At 50.4% G+C, this 19327-nt stretch overlaps 9 protein-coding genes across 9 annotated transcripts; 3 read left to right on the top strand and 6 right to left on the bottom strand.

The window, feature by feature from the left end:
• Positions 1 to 224: 224 nt before the first annotated feature.
• M438DRAFT_374639 (Mob1/phocein) lies at positions 225 to 1340 on the top strand (the record flags this gene model as incomplete). Its single annotated transcript, XM_029908514.1, has 3 exons — positions 225 to 271; positions 319 to 623; positions 679 to 1340. The coding sequence occupies 3 exons, from the start codon at positions 225 to 227 to the stop codon at positions 1338 to 1340; spliced, it is 1014 nt and encodes a 337-aa protein (XP_029760755.1).
• A 484-nt stretch (positions 1341 to 1824) lies between these two features.
• Positions 1825 to 2953, bottom strand: M438DRAFT_345688 (ARF/SAR superfamily). Its single transcript, XM_029905505.1, has 4 exons — positions 2749 to 2953; positions 2440 to 2684; positions 2319 to 2384; positions 1825 to 2262 (listed from the first exon to the last, which is right to left on the bottom strand). Exons 1-4 carry the CDS (start codon positions 2894 to 2896, stop codon positions 2170 to 2172), a joined length of 552 nt encoding a protein of 183 aa, XP_029760754.1. The 5' UTR covers positions 2897 to 2953; the 3' UTR covers positions 1825 to 2169.
• Positions 2954 to 3579: 626 nt separating this feature from the next.
• Positions 3580 to 5461, bottom strand: M438DRAFT_345686 (putative MFS multidrug transporter). The gene has a single exon (XM_029905504.1). The coding sequence runs from the start codon at positions 5259 to 5261 to the stop codon at positions 3723 to 3725; it is 1539 nt and encodes a 512-aa protein (XP_029760753.1). The 5' UTR covers positions 5262 to 5461; the 3' UTR covers positions 3580 to 3722.
• An 852-nt stretch (positions 5462 to 6313) lies between these two features.
• On the top strand, positions 6314 to 7237 carry M438DRAFT_335336 (NAD(P)-binding protein; the record flags this gene model as incomplete). The annotated part of the gene is made up of 1 exon (XM_029903800.1): positions 6314 to 7237. The coding sequence occupies one exon, from the start codon at positions 6314 to 6316 to the stop codon at positions 7235 to 7237; it is 924 nt and encodes a 307-aa protein (XP_029760752.1).
• A 977-nt stretch (positions 7238 to 8214) lies between these two features.
• On the top strand, positions 8215 to 9964 carry M438DRAFT_345684 (uncharacterized protein). The gene is made up of 4 exons (XM_029905503.1): positions 8215 to 8323; positions 8391 to 8972; positions 9025 to 9165; positions 9214 to 9964. The coding sequence occupies exons 1-4, from the start codon at positions 8267 to 8269 to the stop codon at positions 9808 to 9810; spliced, it is 1377 nt and encodes a 458-aa protein (XP_029760751.1). The 5' UTR covers positions 8215 to 8266; the 3' UTR covers positions 9811 to 9964.
• A 724-nt stretch (positions 9965 to 10688) lies between these two features.
• Positions 10689 to 11609, bottom strand: M438DRAFT_335334 (uncharacterized protein; the record flags this gene model as incomplete). Its single annotated transcript, XM_029903799.1, has 1 exon — positions 10689 to 11609. One exon carries the CDS (start codon positions 11607 to 11609, stop codon positions 10689 to 10691), a length of 921 nt encoding a protein of 306 aa, XP_029760750.1.
• A 1390-nt stretch (positions 11610 to 12999) lies between these two features.
• On the bottom strand, positions 13000 to 14389 carry M438DRAFT_215954 (uncharacterized protein). Its single transcript, XM_029899441.1, has one exon. The coding sequence runs from the start codon at positions 14000 to 14002 to the stop codon at positions 13280 to 13282; it is 723 nt and encodes a 240-aa protein (XP_029760749.1). The 5' UTR covers positions 14003 to 14389; the 3' UTR covers positions 13000 to 13279.
• M438DRAFT_216002 (uncharacterized protein) lies at positions 14194 to 16441 on the bottom strand. The gene is made up of 4 exons (XM_029899443.1): positions 16184 to 16441; positions 15534 to 16130; positions 14835 to 15470; positions 14194 to 14781 (listed from the first exon to the last, which is right to left on the bottom strand). Exons 1-4 carry the CDS (start codon positions 16199 to 16201, stop codon positions 14386 to 14388), a joined length of 1647 nt encoding a protein of 548 aa, XP_029760748.1. The 5' UTR covers positions 16202 to 16441; the 3' UTR covers positions 14194 to 14385.
• Positions 16442 to 17049: 608 nt separating this feature from the next.
• M438DRAFT_215983 (uncharacterized protein) lies at positions 17050 to 18378 on the bottom strand. Its single transcript, XM_029899442.1, has 2 exons — positions 17867 to 18378; positions 17050 to 17812 (listed from the first exon to the last, which is right to left on the bottom strand). Exons 1-2 carry the CDS (start codon positions 18129 to 18131, stop codon positions 17241 to 17243), a joined length of 837 nt encoding a protein of 278 aa, XP_029760747.1. The 5' UTR covers positions 18132 to 18378; the 3' UTR covers positions 17050 to 17240.
• Between the last annotated feature and the right edge of the window lie 949 nt (positions 18379 to 19327).

Below are 19327 nucleotides of genomic sequence, written 5' to 3'. Positions count from 1 at the left end.
TGATTCTTCTCATCCCAACGAGACATCCCTTTGAGAGGGCTCCAGCGTAATCATGGCTTCTTGGATTTCCAATATGTGAGTGCTTCCGGAATGCTCCCTTGTGTCACTCGAAGTCAATGCCTTTCATTCTTCTGTTGTCGCGTGTTATTTCTTCCAGAAAATGTGGCCGAGAATGCCTTGCTTCCTGTTCACTCTCTGGTATAAACATTGCCCCGACTGAAGACATGGCAACGCCTGGAAGGATTCACTCCACCCCTCACACGCATTGGCTGTATCCGACTTTCTCTCTGTAAACAAAGCTGACACGTCGAATTCCAGGCGTGGCTTTGGCCGCCAAAGCAACAAGACACAACAACCCAAGCCCAACACTCCCTCACCAACCATGCAGAGCCCAGCAAACCTCGCTCCTGGCTCTTCGCACCAGATGCCTTTATCGCCAGGCTTGTCGGCCACCGCCATGTCTTTCGAGAGCAGAGAACCCACCAACGACTCCCTCAACCACAACCAAAGACCGCCCTTTTTCTTCCGCGAGCAATACGCCAACCTGATTGTCAAAGGTAATTTCATGACTCTCGCAGCAAAGCCCGTGCTCGTGGAAGAGGGTGAATGGCTCGCACATCAGAGTAAGATAGACATACCCACAGAAAGAAGGCACACCACTGATACAACACCCTACAGTCGTCGAACAGAACCGCCTACTAGACGGTATGCTCAAGATCATCCAAGAAGCCGACCGTAACACGGGCGTCTCAATCTGCAACCAACAAAGCTGCCCAGCCATGAGCGCCGGCGCCATGACCTACACCTGGCTCGACGCCAAACGTGAAAGCGTCCGCGTCCCCGCTCCCCAATACATCTCCTACGTCCAAAAGTGGATCGCCGGCAAAATCACAGACCCCTCAATCTTCCCCACCGACACCTTCATCAGCGCCCCTCCCTCGCTCTCCGCTTCAGATCCAAGCAACTGGCTGGGCAAGGCCTCGGGCTTCCCTCCTCAATTCGCAAACGACATCCGCAACATTTACCGCCAGATGCTGCGTTGTTATGCTCACATCTACCACGCCCATTGGCTTGAGTTCTGGCATTTGGGCGCTTACAAGGAGTTGAACACCTGCTTCATCCACTTCGTCAACGTAGGAAGACTGTTCAATCTGTTGGGTGACAAGGAGTTGGAGCCCATGGCCCCTCTGCTCGACATCTGGCTCGAGAAGGGATGGATGGCTCGTCCTGGAAGCTCGAGCGGTCTGAGCACAAAGTCTAGCAACCAGTCTCAGCAACAACAGCAGCAGCAGCAGCAGCAGCAGCAGCAGCAACAACAACAACAACAGCAGCACCAGTGATCGATGGCTGCCTAGAAGGAAGGAGACGAGTAACGAGACTTGAGGAGGGTTCAGATCTCGTAACAGCATTGCAATCATGTTCTTGCCCGGAGTTTTGGGAAATGGAGTTTCAACAGGGCATTTCTGGGGGAATCAAGCAAATCCACAGTTCTCATTTTGGAAGAGAGAGAGAAAGAGAAAGAGAGCAAGATGCATTTCCAAAGATAGCACAAGTGATACAGAAAGCAGACACTGCTCAGGAAGCCTCGTGTCTTTTGTTTATAAAGTCCTTACATTTCTGTGCAAAGGAACGTAATCGTCTAAACGCACTTGTTGACTTGCACTTCACCTCACCGCTTCGAAAGGCGTTTCAAACAGTATTTAAGGAGCCGTAAAACATTCGAGTTCTGATCAAAAAAGGGAGGTTATGCATATTTAGCAAAAGCAGAGAAAATAAAGAGAAACCACGACAACAAAAACGCCTCCCCCTTCCGCCAAAATAGACATTCAACATCTGGGTTGGTTTTTTGTCCCCCTCTCCCTTTCCTTGCCCTCTCTCGTCTTTCGTCGACGATGAGGAAAGGTCGTCGAAAAGAGGTCATTGTGCTTCTCATCGTGACACTCTTTTTCTCGTCATTTCCATTTTCTTGTTTTTCGCTTTTCTGTTGACTTTGTTGTGAGGTTTGGTATCGAAGTTGTGGTCGCACGTGGGGGCAGAGATACCCGTGTGTATGAAGGGCCGGAGAATAGGAGGTCCACGATCGTAAAGAGACGGAGAGGAAAAGAGGTTGAGAGACATGAATTGAGGCGCGGCAGAAAACGGACACAAGGTTCAAGCTGGGGATATTGTCTACTGGTGGCCAGCCTTGCGGAGCGAGTTGCTCAACCATTCCAGACCCTCGTACAGACCGTCACCGGAAGTGGCGCAGGTAGATTGGATGTACTGTGGATATGTGTTAGACGGAGGAAGGCCGAGTGAAGATGTGACCATGGACTTACCCAGGCGCGCTGTCTCAAGCTGTGCAGACCAAGCTTGTCGGTGATCTCGGCGGCGTTCATGGCGTTCTGGGAGAGGGCTGTTAGCTTGGGACTTGTAGTGGTCAGAACGGCAGTAACTTACGGGAAGATCCTGCTTGTTGGCGAAGACCAGGAGGAGAGCATCTCTCAGCTCGTCCTCGTTGAGCATGCGCTGCAGCTCCTCACGGGCCTCGACGACACGGTCACGATCGTTGCTGTCGACGACGAAGATGATACCCTGAGTGTTCTGGAAGTAATGTCTCCAGAGGGGACGGATCTTGTCCTGACCACCGACATCCCAGACGGTGAACTGGATGTTCTTGTACTCGACGGTCTCGACGTTGAAACCTGTAGGCAAGCGCTCAAGTCAGCTTCTCGAGTCGAACGGATAACGATGGACGAAGACACGGACCAATTGTGGGGATGGTGGTGACGATTTCACCGAGCTTCAGCTTGTAGAGAATGGTGGTCTTTCCGGCGGCATCGAGACCGACCATAAGAATTCTCATCTCCTTCTTTCCCCAGAGACGGTCGAACAGACGCGAGAATGTGAGACCCATGTTGGCTGTGTTGTAGATAAAAGTGTCGTGTGGGTGGTGGTTATATGACGGAGCGGCCTGATGTAACAATCGAGTCGTCAGCGGAGGTTCTTAACCAAGTCGAGAATTGAACGTTGCAGCTCTTTGTACGAGGCCAGGTGGAAGTGAATGGCAGACAGGCAGCAACTTCGCATTCGATGAAGCGCAACTTGTCCACAAGACATGACACCCCTGATGATGCGCACTCGACCGGAGGAGCCGGTGCGCGCCTGACGATACATTTCGCGCTCGTCCGGGCATGGTTCTGGTGCAACTTACGGGAAAAGTGACACTGGCCGTCGAAGATAGAAGCACAGAGTCTTGTATGGACAGTCGAAGGGGGCAATAACAAGAAGCCCCATCTCCAGCTTTGGAAGTTGCGGTTGAGAGGGATCGTCACGTGAAGCGCCAAGCAACACCTTCCATCTCCCTGTTTTCGCTGACCCCTTGGTGCTCGACGAAACTGGATTCGTGGCCCCGTACCAATCTTTGCTCTCCGCCAACCTAGAAGATCCACAATTCGATCTTCGTACATGTCGCGTCGCCATCAACCACTCCCGTCACTGTCGAATTCACTGCCCACTGCCACCTAGCCAGATCATCTCATGAATTGACTGTCAGCACACAATTTCTTCAACGCTTTGTCGCTCCGAATACGGTTGTGAATGAGATTGCGCCAATCTGTTCTTATCGCATCTTCACATGCAAGACTATCTACTAGTATCTAACACGACATGGGTATCAAAAATATCGTTATATAAAACCACATCTCTTGCTCTCTTAACATCTCCAACACCCTCAACAAACTCTATGACTGGACCACGCTTTTCTCATCTGCTGTCGCTTGGCTTTTCGCCTTGTCGAGTTTCACGAATCCAAGGAAGACCACAAGCGCAGCACCTGCCAACCCAACCTCAAGCCAAAACGCATTCTTGTACTTCTGAGCTACCCCCTGGTCCGCTGTCTGAGACACCGTAATGTCTGCTAGACCGAGGGCAATTGCAATACCCAATTGCAGCAGACTGTTGATAAGTGCACCGGCTAAGCCCTGCTGACGAGCAGGCAAACTCGTCGTGATGAAAATGTTGGTGACATTGAAAGTGATGTCAATGCCAATCGTGCAGCACACCATGGCTGGAAACACGTATGGCCAGAAATTCTGTCCGCCCACAGGTACGAGAGCGAACAACAATGGCGATATGATCCAGGCAACCGAGGCGATGGCAATGAGTATTGTGCCTGGAAGCAAGTGTAGCACGAAGCCGCCTACGGTCGCAATGATACAACCACCCACTGCTGCCGGTGACCACCAGGCCACAAGCTGCATTGGCGAGCCTCCCATGATTTCTGACATGTAGTTGGTGGCGTATAGCAGGTATATTCCGCAACCACCATACGTCAACAGCAATGCTAACACAAGGGGCTTCATGTACTTGATCTTGAAGAGTTCCGGCGGGAGCAGCGGTGCTTCAGCAACCCATCCCTCGACATATACTGAGAGACACAGGAAGACCACGCCAATGACCATGGTCGCGATGATGTAGTCGGTCGCCCATTCGTGTGGAGCTCCAGAACTTCCCGTCAAGGCGAAGACGACCAAAACAATACCGACCGAGATGGTGAAAGTGCCGAGCCAGTCCATCTTGATGTTCATCGCGCGTCTCTCAGCAACATCTGAAGGGATTGTCATGAATCCAGCCAGGCCGCTGAACGCACTGATGATAGCGCCAATCCAGAAGTACCATCTCCAATTCGCATATTGAGCCGATATACCAGCAAAGAAGATGCCTGCGAAGAAACCGAGAGGTGCCATTGCGCCATAGATTGAGAAAACAAGATTCTTCCTAGGTCCTGGGCGATAGATACTGCCGAGCAACGCCATGCTAGCTGGCAAGAACGCAGCTGGTCCGAAGCCCTGGAATGCACGGCAGACGTCCAGCATGATCTCGTTGGTTGAAAATCCAGCGATGATTGACCATACTACCGTCCAGATGATGCCGCCTACGTAAACAGGGTAGGCTCCGTACATGTCGGCAATTCGTCCAAGTGGTAGTAGAAAGGTTGAGACTACCAACGAGAAAGCACCTGCTGGCCATGTTGTTGACTCTGGTGGTATGTCCAGTTCCTTTGCTAGTGTTGGGATAAGAACGATGAATCCAGAAACGTAGAACTCAGACATGAGTTGTGCCATGACGACCGCGAATATAAACCCAACTTCTTGAGCTGTAGTCTTGAATTTTTCGGGTCTTTCTCTTCCTTTCCTTTCCCATCGAGCTTCTTCTGATTCATCTTCTAGGTCGAGAACCGGAGGATGTACCTGGTTACCAAGTGGCGATTCCTCTTTCATCGTGTTTAGTCTGTCCAAGTGCGAACAACAAAGATGAACAAGAATAGAATAAGGTAGTGTATACTCTATCGAAGAGCGAACGTAACGACTACCGCCACAGATATAGGGAGAAAGACACTCCCAAAATGCTTACCAAGAAATGCAATGTTTGAAGATGCCGAGCGAATTACTCATATTTCACCATTTGCCCTACAGATGTTAAGTAAAAGAGGACAACGCAGAATATCGGTCCGGATCAGAATGACGCCCCTGATACCTATGTACATACAGGTTTGAGGTGGAATGGCGTTCCGACTGGCCTGATATGATGACCGTTATGTTCTTTTTTCTTTGCGGAAGGAACATCGCAGTCAACTGCCGCTTTGGGAAAGACAAAGTGTCTTGGCGCGATTACGTCGGTGGCCGCGGGCTCCTGCATCAGAAGGAGCATGAATATTTTGCTGGGACGGAGAGGACAGGCGAGTTCAAGATGAAGGAGAGTCGCACCGAACATCTTTCACAATCATCCGACCGACCACCGAGCTGATTATCGGAAAACAGAACAGATTTAATGTGGTTTGATTGTCCTGAGAGAGCACGTTGAAGATGTTACTCTCAATGGACATGCGTTTCGTCATCAGGAGCATCTTGTGTTTCGACAGCATTTTTCATAGCTTTGCAAAGAAGAGAGAGTGTGTCCACAGTTCTGGTTCGGATCCCCAGGTCCTCGAGTGCCTTTGGGGTATGTAGGCCAGCTTTTTGATAGTCAAACCCTTATCACTGCTACTCAACCCTCGACCACTCCGTTGCGACTCAGAAAGCTGAGGAGCATGCGTAGCATACCGGTCGTGAAGAGGTTTGACATCCGACACGGCGAGGCTTCTTGAGCAATTTCGCCTCTCATTGGGAGGGGAACGGATTTGGTCTTTTCTCGGACACCGTGTCGTCGGTGGGGTACACGTACTATTCAGGTAATAAACCCTCCGAGACCACTACAGATTATATAAATCTTCGAAGTCGCCCACACTAATGACACGCCATTTCCACCCTTTCTTCATCGTCAAGTCTCAATCATGGCAGCCAGAAACTCTCAAGTCGAGCGATCCGGAGGATACTTTACATCAAAACGACACAACACTACCTACGATCATATCTCACCATTGCGACTGGACATGAGCGAGCGACACATTCTAGTCACTGGCGCGGCCTGGGACAGTGGTGTTGGGTATGCTACAGCCACGGCCTTCGCTCGTGCGGGAGCGTCTGCAATAGCTGTGGCCGATTTGCACGGTGTGTCAGACGAGCTCGTGAAGCAGCTCAAGGGTGCTGCAGTGCAAGCCGGACGTTCTGAACCTCTAGTGTTAAGCTATCAGGTTGACATCACAAAACAGGAGAGCGTCCAGGCAATGTATGAAAGTGTCCTAAAAGCATTCAACGGCAGATTGGACGTTCTTGTAAACAATGCCGCCCACATGGAGCCGAACAAATCCACCCTCGAATCAGACCCAGATGTCTTATGGCGGACATGGGAGGTCAACATCCATGGTCTCATCAGCATGTCTCGTGCTTTTCTACCCATGTTGTTATCAACCTCGAGCAGCAGCAGCAGTGGGTTGTGCACCATGATCAACGTAGCCTCATCAGGCGCATTGAGTGCTCGTCCTACCACCGCAAGCTATCGGAGCTCGAAACTGGCAATGCTGAGATGGACCGAATCTCTGGCGCTTGAATATGGTGGGCAAGGTCTCTTGACATTTTGTGTAAACCCTGGTGCCATCAAGACGAAGATCAGTGAAGGAGCAGCGCCCGAAAGTGTTCGCAACTCGTTTCCAGATCAGCCCGAACTACCTGGTGATACGATCACTTGGTTGGCTGCTGAGCGCAGGGAGTGGTTGGCTGGAAGATATGTTAGCTGTCCCTGGGATATGGAGGAGCTCATGACCAAGAAGGACGAGATTGTTGAGCAGGACAAGCTGAAGTTGAGAATGGTGTTCTGATCGGGAAAATGTGCAAGAGCGCCGAGATCTAGACATGAATTCCATCCTTCTCGTCCTCTGCAGAGGCAAGGCATAGCTGTCAATATGCTTTCCGCGCTAGTTCTTTGTTCACTGAGAGGACGTGAAGTAGATGCTCTTGCTGGCAACACATGGCATCTTTGATTACCCAACTTCCGTGACACTGATTCACGAAAGAACTCTTCACTTTGAGGCAGTTTCTTCGATCCGAGTGCACGTTCATTGAGGCAGTAAGCCACCGATTGTCCGTGTTTGTCCTGGAATTTACGGCCGTGAGTGCTACTCACGACACCGAGAAGGTGCATCTACTCCATTTCAAGGACAATCCCGGAGGCGTGGACGAGGAGACCAAACCAATCTGAGCGACATCAGGATGGCACGTAGAACTTGCAAAGCGCACGACTCATGCAACTACACGAATTCGATCATGCAAGACCATCAAGTCCGAATGCAGGTTGTGTTTCCCTGCTTTTCTCGCAGTAGCCAAATTTTCTTTCGATAGTTCGAAATGACCCTAAGAATAGTTTATCAAGGGTCCATACTGTGAGCCATCCTTGGCTGTTCTGCATTCAGTCAGCTCTGTCAACTGGAAAGGTAACTACTTGCTGTTATCCAACAACATCATCAACAAGCGTTCGAGCTCGGCTGTGTCTACTGCGTTGTTAAATCCTCCTGGAGCTAGAACGCAAACTCGGCCCATGATCAGATAAGATCCTCGGCGTGTCCGTATCGCTGCCTGATCTGGGAGGCGGAAAGGAGCTGGTGGCTCGAGCGCGACCGTCGCTCTCCTTCTCACCACGGGCCTCGATGCTCGTCGACGATCAAAAGAACTCCCCTTCGCCTACTCTGCCTACGACCCCGCCTTGGCTCTCAGCAGCAGCGAAACCTAAAATCAACAAAGAGGAACATACAGATTATTAGGCGACCTGTGCCTGTCTTCTTCGTTTTGAAACATAACTTGTCATTCTTGCTTCTATCACTGCGTCACGAACATATTCTAACGTCTAAACCATGGTCGGCGTGCCCAGGAGTACTGGATGCGCGACATGCGTGTCAAGACGCATCAAGGTACATCATCATCCTATGGAACACTTCCCGGACCCTTTCCATCTGACCCGGTTCTCGAGTATGACAGTGTGATGAAGGACGGCCGACTTGTCAAAAATGCGAAAAGTCCGGACGCGCATGTCCGGGTTATACTCGTGAACTCCAATTCAGACACAAAACAGTGACAACTGTGTCGAAACGAGAGCGACCGCAGATGATCAGTTTCGTGGACACGTCGTCGTCAGGGGAATCCAGCCGCAGTAACAGCAGTAACTCGATAGAGATTCGCAGAGATTCTGCCGTTGCGACAACACCACCAGAACCGGAGATAAAGTCACTGCACACACCTCGAGTCGAGCAACTGCAGTGTATGGCAGCATTGATAGATGGATTCGCACCACCGTCAGCAGAACCGACCCAAGGACCTTCCATGATACGAGACTGGCTTTCCTTTGTCTACTTTCGCATCGGATCAACCGCGCCCCTAGATCTGGCCATGCGCTCAGTCGCTTGCATGCAGTTTGGCTTGCGGAGAAAAGACTCGCGAATGATCAATGTCAGTCGAACCTACTATGGTGGCGCACTCCAAACTTTGCGAAAGGCTCTGATGGCTCCTGGGACGGTACAATCAGATCTACAGAGTACGGTGATGTTACTCACATTCTATGAGGTAAAGCCCTCGCGGCCCGTGTAAGATGCTCCGAGCTGACACCTTGGCCTAGCTCATGTCGAATCGAAAAGAGGACGAGTGGGTACGGCATTCTGGCGGCTCTGTCGAGATGATGCGAGTACGAGGTCCAAGGGCATACAGAGACAGGAAGAGCTTCGACTACTCCATGTATCTGGTATGCCGATATTACATCGTGAGTCTTTTCAGTCAAAACAGTCTATTCCGTCACTGACCATAGCAGGTCATGGAAGCCTTTTACAAACGCAAAGCTTGCTTTCTTGACGACCCGGAATGGAACACCCTGGCCCACGATCCTGATTCAGTAGAGGGAGACATCCGAGAGTCCATGTTCCGCATCCACGTCCAGATACCAGGATTGATCCGGAATGCTCAAAGGACTGCGGTTGGGCAGTACGACGCTTTCGAACTCATACAGAAGACCGTCGAGCTACGGACGACCGTCAAAAGGCTCTACGACCAATGGATAGTAGCCTTGAAAGCCACCGGCGGCATGCCAATCGAAATCCCAGGCGAAGACGAACTGTTTCCCACCGTATACCATTTCAACAACCTGGCAGTCCATGGCTTCATGTCGCAACACTGTTCGACAATAATCCAGCTTAATTCAGTCCTAATCCAGTGCGGCCTTCCAGGGAAAGATGAGTTGATACAAGAGTGCCGGGAACAGGCCGAGCAGCTCTGCAAATATGTGCAATTCGCACAAGGACGTGTTTTGGGATCCATTCTTTTGCATTTCTGGCTCATCACAGCAAAAAGGCATGCCGAAGAGAAATATCAGGACTGGATAACCGCCAAGCAAGCAGCAATCCAAAGATGAAGGGCGTTTTCACGACAGCATCACCAATCTCAGAACAAAGACATTTCCACAGAACATTTTCGAGTTGATGGAATTTCTTGGGAAAACAGTCGCATGACCAGATTAAAAAGAAAATAGGGAATCTCTGTACTCACAATATACTACCCATCCTTCTACTCCACCTGCCCGGCATTCTCCGGATCCATGCGTAAACAGCGTCGTGGCTTAGCATCTTCTCTCGCTAACATTACTCAATGCGGAAGCATTCTGCGAACCCTATTCGAAACAAACAACGACCACTCCCACGGATACCGTTCACTCTTTCCAGCGGCTCTTAGGTTTTCTTCGTGCGCATGAATTCTTTTGTTTTGAGAAAAATCAAACCCACCACGCCGTTTTGGTGGAATCATGATATACCATTATGATCACTATAAAAAGCAATAATGTCATCCATGGCTGAAATCATTGGGCAGTCACAGTAGACATCTTCTATGTTCGGTGTTTCTCAAGTGTGTGACACAAGACCCAGACTACTTGACGCAATGCAAGATGCTTTGTAGATCATCCAGGTTCCGATGAGATGAATTTATTGGCAGACTTTCATTGGATCTCTTTCTGTGAGACAAAGATTTGTGTATTCTGATGTATACAATCGTGAACGACTTGGTCCATTGAGATACTATAAATGTTCTCGACTACTTTCCGAAAGTTTTCGGTTGGAAACATGAGCGGATCAGCCGCTGCAGCATTGTACGGTACTTTATAAAGCGGGAGGGCAAACATTGAGAGCGCGGCACGCTGCAAGTAAATTTATATTCCGAACCCTCATCCTTGTAGAAATAACAACTCGTATAGCGATGATAACAGACAACAACCTGGTCAAAAGCAGCAGCAGCCTATCATCCCTGCACCGGCACACCTCTTGCCACATCACTGACCTGCCTCTTGTGTCTCAAACGGCTCTCAATCAACTCAATCGCAGCAACTGAGTATTTCCTCTTGTTTCCGTTGTTCTGCCCCTCCTCTTCAGCTCTTGCCGTCGGCGATATGGGTGTCATCTCAGCAGCGACTTGCTCACTCCAATCAGATGGCGAAGACCAGATTGGTTGCCTGAACAGTGGTACGGCGTTGATCGGGCGGCTGGGAGTGGGAGGATTGGCTTTGGCAAAGACGAAGGGGCTGAACGGCGGAGCGAGAGGGCTGATGAGTTTATGCGTTGCCTTTGGAGTCGGAGTAAAGTCTTCAGCGGTCGGACTCAAGGTTACTCTTTGAGTCGGTGCAGGAGTCTGTCCGAATTGTGTGTTGATAGTCAGAGGAAGAGGGTGTTGGATCTCGTGAGAGAATACGTGGTTGCTCTGATCTTGAGTCAAGTCAAGGTCAAAAGGGTGTGCGTACAAAGCTGGTTCGGAGAAGCCAGAATCTGGACTGGTGGAACGCGCCTCATGTTGGTATGTCTCTTGTGTGGGCGTCGTGCTGTTGTCCATCAGGGGATTAACGTGTACGTGTTGGGCATTACCATATAAATCTGCTTCCCACGAAGCTTCGGTGTGCATCTGAGCAATGCGTGCCTGACAGAGCGACAGAGATTGTAGCAACTGTTGCAGAGCGCGTTCCAACTCTTTGAGGTATCGTTGTTGTGAATTGGATACCCACTTGGCTTTCCTTCTGTCATACCGTTTCGTTTCTGGATTGGCTAGTGTTCGTTGAGCTCGTCGGAGTTGTCGTTCTATATCTACGGAGTGATGCTTTAGAAGATCGATCTCGTTAAAGAGATAACTCTGCTGAGCCCAAAGAGTATTGTATGGATCGGAGTATGCCATTGGAGCGAAGAGATAGTCTGTCGAGGTTGCTACGAATTACTCGCAGTGGCGCTGCGTATTGTGCAATACTGAAGATGTAGAAGTCGTTGCTTATGCTGCTAGTCAAATCGTCCTCTACGACAGAGATTAATAACAGCTCGCAAGTCTGCTCTTTCGTAATCCGCAAGCCAACACTGGAAGTGAGATCTATACTGTGGAGAGCGGATACTGAATCCATATGTCCGGCATAGGAAAAGACCTTTGATTGTTGATCGTGGCTTGCAGCCAAGCGACGAATTCTTTCATCTTGTGGACGGCACCAGAAGGATATCGTTTGTGGTCGATGGCAGTGACATCAATCGCAATAAGCGGATAACAAAGGACCTGATGGTTTGGGGACTAGTCAATGATGGTATTGTCAGTGTTATACAAACAGACTCTCTGTGCAATGAAAAGTCGCATCGTGGAGGAAGTCGGGATAGACATCGCAGCTACAATTGCAGGAGGCTTAAAGAACGAGGGTTCTTGACTTCGTTCACGCAAGAGGACGCTGAGCCCACTATTTTCGAAGACAGCACCTTCTAGGGCCAAAACAAAGAAAGCCAAGACAGGGAGGAGCAACGTGGGTGATAGTAGAACGACAAAGGCAACCGCATTCCACAGCCAATGCGGAGTCGTGTACAAGCGATGTCGGCAGTGAAGAATACCAAAAATAGGAAAGGCCACTATGGACTTTTACCTCTTCGAGCCTCCATCAGACGTGCGGTTGGTTCTGGAACAAACGTGATGAGTTCGCTGAGTACGATCGTCAATGGAGAGGGGGTCTAGAAATCTTCTTCAGACACGCTCGCGCTTCTCCCGAACACCTGTCCCGATACATGAGTGTTTTGCATCAGCCTTTGAGCTCGCTGGATACCAAATTTCGCGTGGGTGTTCTTGCATCAATGCAAATCATAAGACAACTTCTGCATTGCGTCAACGATATCGCACCCCAGCACGAATGCAGCATATGTCCAACATTGCGAGCCTCTCTCGACCCTTCTATGGCTCAAGTGACATATCCTGCCTGTCCCTACCTCATTGTATAGCTCCTCAAAGAACAAGCCGTAGTCCACCGGACCTACCTCTTTAATATTCCATATGCTCCAAATTCTTCAAGTCCTATCTTCGTTCTTGTAGATTTGTCGACTATCCCCTGCACCCTTTCTTGACATCACTGGCCGGATGCACGAAATCTTCGGAACTCGCTGAGTCGCGCTGCTTCGGACTTGGAGGAGGCTCGCGTCGGAGTGGGCAGTCGCGAGTGCGGTACGGAATATGGTTGAGTGTTGGCGAATCCGTGCTACATCAGCACGTGTAAAGTGGTAGTAAACCGTGTACTTCTCTATCAGCGATTCGACATGGATGGCTGAAGCTGTAGTATCGAGACAACTGCCACGTCTGAGGACCCGACACGGCCATCGTGTCGTGCATGGTCTGTGCTTATATACTCCAACCACCTCTCCAAGTTTGCGACACGGTGGCAGAATTGTTATGATGCTGGCTCTTATCTATAGATCTGAATGATTCTTATAACACAAAGGACTCTCTCTCTCTTTCCAATCCCTCCCAGTGAGACATCAACATGGCGTACCAGATCAAGGCGACATCGCCCACACTCAAGGATGTGAGGGCTCCCGGTTCATGATCAACTACCCAAGTTTCATCTGACGAATCGGGGTTAAAAAATCGGCACAGTGCGACAACTGGGTCATGTCAGCATCATCGTGTTCATGGTCCATGGGCAATCTGCGGGTACTCACATCGTCACCCACAACGTGCTGGGCGAAAGCGTCGTGGCTACTGGAGAAGAAGAAGAGAGGTATGATGGAGTCATCGACTGACTTATAGAGGTCGAGCTCGAGATCGATTGACTTGCGATGTTGGACATGGATCTGCCTGTATAGCTGGATGACACTGATGAGCGCCTCGACGACGAGGTTGAAGAACGCTTGGATGACGAAGACCCGGAACGGACAGAGGTCAATAACGAAACACGAGCGGAAGACGACGTTGAAGAAGAAGACGAGAAAAGCACTGAACTCATGCTTTGCGTTGACGAGAAGGAGGAGAGTATGGAGCTTGTGCTCTGTGATGAAGATGAAATCGGTGCGTATGTGAAGGTCATACTTGGTGAGGGAGTCGCAAAAGATGGCGGAGGAGGCACGAAAGCCGTTGTTGCTGGTGGAGGTGGGCAAGACGACGTCAACGGATGTGGGCAGATCATACCTCCCGAACCAGCGCTGTGTGAGGGCGGCACTGGTGGCAGCACCGATTGTGGTGTAGCAATGGTGGTCGACTGATATGAAGGAGGTGCCAGTGTCGCCCCGCAAGTACACGTCGGCGCACAAGTGCATACAGACGTACATGTGCATGTGAACGACGACACATGGTTGCAGTATGCACTTGAAGAGACCAAAGACAATATTGGGTTCCCGGGTGACAGGATGGCTGCAGATGGGAGCGGAAGCATCAGAGAAGTTGTTGATGGCTTGGGAGGTGACAACGTCAAGGTTTGCGGTGGGACTGGTGGTGGTGGTGGCTGTTGTGAAGTCGAAGATGATGGCAATGGAGATGATATTGCGGGCTGTGGAGAAGACAGAGGCAATGATTCAGCTGATGACGAGGCAGCTAGGTATGTACTCTGTGCAGACGAAGGCGCTGGTGGCTGTATTGCTGATGAAGCCCTTGAGGTTGCATTCTTGATGATGTCTGCTGCCTGTCTGATCGTCAGCAACTGTACAGCAGGTCAAGCATTCTAACTTCCTACCTTCTCGGCAACACCGTATACCACAGCCTGTAGGTGGCTCGCAGGTATGACAGGCATGATTGAGGCGTCGACTATCCTCAGGTTTTGAGTACCATAGACCAGCAATTGTGGATCCACGACTCCTCCTAGATCAAGAGGCAACATGGCGCATGTACCACTCGGATGAAACTCTGTTTGGATATTGGCTTTGATGAACTGCAGTATCTCCTGGTCGGTCGCGTTTGGTCTGGGATTGAGTTGCAGTGGCTCCAACAGTTTCATCGACGTCGTCCCGAGTACCTGTCGATTGTATACGATTGAAGCCAACAAGACCTCGAGGTCGACCGGGTTTGAACCATACCGGGGGTCAATAAGCGGAGGGTCGAAGGGTCGGGATGAGCTCAACTGCATTGCGGGTGGTGAGTATGACACACAAGAAGCCGAAGAAGACTACTCACTTTTACAGTACTACGAGAAAAGGGCCTCATGTTGACGTTGGAGAAGGCGCCATAGTTAAAGTTCAGAAGCTCATACGCGGCTCTTTTCGGATCTTGCAGAGCCTTGATCAACAGTTGACGCTGGGCTTCAAATCCTGCAATCACGTTTTGGTGGACGTCTGGTGGTAAGTAATCAATCGCTTTCTGTGTCTGGGCTTTGGTGATGATCGAAAAGGACCTGTTGGTCAAAACCGAAAGAGCAGGAAATGCATTGCCGTCCGGAGGACCAGCCGTCCAAGGCCCGGTTCTGTTTGCTTGATATGTTGCGCCGAACTGACTCATCAGACTGTAGTTGCTTGCGATCTGCACACTCGTGAAGGATGTAGGTTTCTGGTAGGGGTCTGACAATGTTGTTAGGGTGGTTTCTCGACGTGAGGCCTGGCACTTACAGAATACTCCAACAAGGGCGTGATCCTGCAGATTCATTCCGACACCAGGAAGATCAACCAATACAGGTATCTGGAGTGATTGTAGCTCATTCGCAGGACCCAGACCGGAGAGCTTGAGGACCTGGGGAGTGTGCAATGCTCCGGCAGCGACAATGATTTCTCGAACCGCTGTGATGTTTCTTCTCAGCTCGGATGCTGCTGACGCGAACTATAAGCCAGTCAGCGTCAACACCGGTGCTGGAGCCCATGGCGGTGTGAGACACAAACTAACCTCTACTCCATTGGCTCGCAGGAGGCCTCCAACAGACGTCACAGGTGTGTTTGTCGGCTGTCGTTTCCGCATACCAAGCCGCTGTTTCAAGCTGTCCAGAATACAGTAGACTGGTCGAAACATCCGACGTCTCGATGCAATGCCGTTTTGTGTAATGTTCGAGAACAATCCATCAGGTCTGGAGAACGAACTGCCTTGACCGACGCTTGAATCGCCAGGCGTGGGTGTCGTCGTATTAGGGTTGCCGGATCCTCCTTCGAACAGGATGCGGGTGACGTGTTGGTCCGTCGATACCCAGAGATTGGGCCTCATGGCGTACGGCTCGAAATAAGCCGATCGGGCATCACATCTTGTTTGGTTTGCTGGGTTGAGTGCCAGCGGCAGGAACGATGCTCCTGCCGTTGCTCCGTCATTAGGATCGTATGACACAGGCATTTGCAGCTCATTCAGCGCCGAGAAGAAGTTGACGGTCTCATTGTAGATATGGCTGGAGAAGCTGACGTTGACAGGGCCTTTGTTTCCGTGGACTAGAGGGTTCTGGTTGATGCCGACAGCATTGGCAATTTCGCTTTGTGGATGAGGCGTGAAAGTTTCGCTCTGTTGCTTTGCATTAACGTTCCGGTTCCTCTGGACTTGACGATATGGCATACCTTGCAGAAGTAAGGCATCAGGTCCCAGAAACTCCAGCCTGGGTTGCCGAGCGTCACCCAGTCGTCATAATCGCCAATGCCACCTCTGTTCTACAGCATGGCATTGAGTACGGTACCACCACCCAAGACCCTGCCTTGTGGCAACGCGCGACTTCTGCCGTCGAGATAGGTTTGAGGAGCCGTCAACAGGTTCCAATCCAGAGAGCTGCCAACGCCTTGTCCTGCGAAGAATGGTATTTGTATCCAAGGCTGGTGATTGTCTGCTGGACCGGCTTCGAGCAGGAGGACGTTTACCGTGGCATCTTCGGAGAGGCGATTCGCGACTGTGAGGCCACTTGGGCCGCCTCCGACAACTGTATCAGTCAGTTGCATGTTTGCGCTGACGCGGCACGAGAACAATCTCTCACCAATGTAGTCATATGAGTCCAGCAGTGGAGAATTGAGTGGAAGGCTTTGGGTCGCATGCACGATGTAAAGTAAAAAGACAATAGACAAATTCATGTTTTCGAAGATACACTGTAAGAGCAAATCTGCAGGTTGTCTCAATAAGATTGATGTTGAGAAAGCGTTCTGCTGGTGTTCAAAGGTTCGAAAGTGTCGTTGTCTGCCAAGTTGCTGGCAGCGGCAACCCTGGACCGATTTCGTGGCTATGCCGAAAGAGGAAGCCACCGCCATGGATTGTCGTCAACCCTCTCAAGTCGTGCCGGCTATCGACTCATACACGCTCATGCATTTCCTGGAGATAATTGCTGGGAGATAGAGTTCTGAGAAGGGCTGCTGACCAGTTGCGGTTCCCAACCGCTCAGCCCAACTATTCGTGTGGAAGCACCGAACACTTCTGATTCACGGAGACTGGGACGACAACGTGAGACGAGCAACACTTCGTATTCATATGAACAAAAGAAAACGTATAAACAGCGCGAACCTCTGAGTTCCGCGCATCTGGGTATAGACAAAAACTTCGATGATAACCGCCTCATTCTCAAGGGTCTTGCCCGAGTTGACCCAAAACTCCAATGAACAGACCAAACAAAGACAATCGACTTTAGACATAACATCATGGCGCTTCGACTCTCTCGTGCTTCTCGGGAGCGTTGGTAGGAAGCTCGAAGACAGGTACACCAAGATCCCCCTCATGAGCATAGTATCCTTTGTGGTAACCATACTTTTGCATGAAAGCTTTTGGCTGCTGAGGAGCATATGTCGAGGTTGATTCGATAGTCGTCATGGTTCCAGATTTGGAGAGAGTAGAGAATGAACGTCTTCGGTAGTTTGCGGGAGGATCCATTGGTTCGAGACGCTGTTCGAACATGCTTTGGAGAGCATGTCTTTGCCTCTCCTTTCTCAAGACCAGAATGGACATGACCAGAGCGAAGAACAGAGGAAGTCCAACACCCAAGGCAACTCCGATCATCGATCCGATACCATATGAATGCTTGGTGCTACTCGATGGGGCCGAGTAGTTGGCCGTGAGGGCTTCAATCTGGGATGGTCGTAAGACCAAAGCGTTGCCATCCTTCATAGTAAATGTGGAATGGGTGTTTGAGCATTGGGTATTGTTTAGGCCGCAAGCGAACGTTCTTGATGACGCATCGCAAGCAGTCAAGCTAATAGATGTGGATGCATTCACTGTAACACTTGTTAGTCCAGATTCAGGCTTCATGTCAGTGAGTCTCGACGTACCATCGGTGCAATACTGGGCACACTCTGTGGATGCCCAAGATTGATCTGAGCAAGAAGCTCGTGAAACGACACCGCCTCCAAAACATAATCCATTATCCATGCAAAAAGATCCCGTAGGGCAGCATGAGGACGCCGCTGCGTTGCTGTTACATGGTATGTCGTCCGAGGGAGTAAGACCATCCGGATAATAGCAAGTCTGAGCCGACACGGCTCTCAATAGCAGAGAAGCCACGGCGAGGACGCGAAGTCTGTTAAGGAACGGCATTCTGGCTCTCAACCTAGACCAGAGGATAGACACAATAAAGAGTGAAGGGCAACAAACGGGTTCGTTGTTATACCGACGAGTCAACGAAGATAATCAAAGCAAACAGAAAGGAAGAATCAACGCAGCAAGGGCGATGAGAGAGATCATAAGGTAGATTGAAGACGTTGTCTTCCTTGCTCTCCTGTATCCGCAATCATCCCGGAACGGTTGTGCTGGCTAACGGCCTGCAGTCCCGAGGAAGGGCGGGCTGATTTGAGATGCTGTACAGCTGCCGCCATTGCTGAACAATGGGAGGCCTTGGCTGAAGTTGCAGACAAGATCCAAGTCAGAAAACCCAACCACCCCTGTCAATCCCCACAAACAGCGAATCCACCGATCGACATGATTCGCCGGTCCAGACACTCCTTTAACCCGATCAGGCGATAGCGCGATCAAGAGTGCGAACACCTTCTGTGTGACATCTTCTTCTGTTTGTTCAAGTCCTCCAATTTACCATGCCAATCTGTCCATCCGTATCTGCTGTATCGTCCTTCGAAAATCGTTGTTTGCATGTACCTGTGCATGACTTCTCTGCATGCAAGATGCCTGACCCGATCCAATCTCCAGGGATTCGCGCGCGCCGCCGTTTCTCAGGGGAAGCATGGCTGGCGAAAACACCTGTCAAGCCGCATTAGACCGCACTCACCCACGCTCTAGTCTGGAAAATACTGCACGATGGCTTGCGCAACAGCGGGTGTGCCGAAGCTAAGACAGCAGCTGCATCGCTTAGATGAAGAAGAAGAAGAAAAGGTGAGCGATCGAACATCTGCAATGGGGTGCACGTTTCAAGAAAGGAGCAATATCGAAGCCTTTCAGCGTGGAAATGTCTGACCCAGCAACCTGGCCACGATGAGAACTATTCCAACTGGTGCATCTGCAGGAAAGAGCGTCATCCACTGGATGGGCCTTGACCACTGTGTGTTCTTTGTCGAAATTGTGACATGCTCATTAACAAGTGTGCATGAAGGCCAAAGTCTTGCTAGGGTAAACAAGGATGTCTGAGTGACGACACACTGAGAGTGTTTGCCTACGCGAACAGTTCGAAGTAGCTTGAAACCAGCACAGAATTTGGCGAATGCCTAGATGAGCAGAGCTGTGAACAAGGTATCCTTCATTGTGAATTTCAGTAGCAGTAGGTTTGTACCCAATATTAAAGG

Source organism: Aureobasidium pullulans, assembly GCF_000721785.1.
Source record: "Aureobasidium pullulans EXF-150 unplaced genomic scaffold scaffold_9, whole genome shotgun sequence".
Classification (NCBI taxonomy): domain Eukaryota; kingdom Fungi; phylum Ascomycota; class Dothideomycetes; order Dothideales; family Saccotheciaceae; genus Aureobasidium; species Aureobasidium pullulans.
Note: the sequence above shows the minus strand (reverse complement) of the source record. Positions and strands in the feature narration are given on the sequence as shown.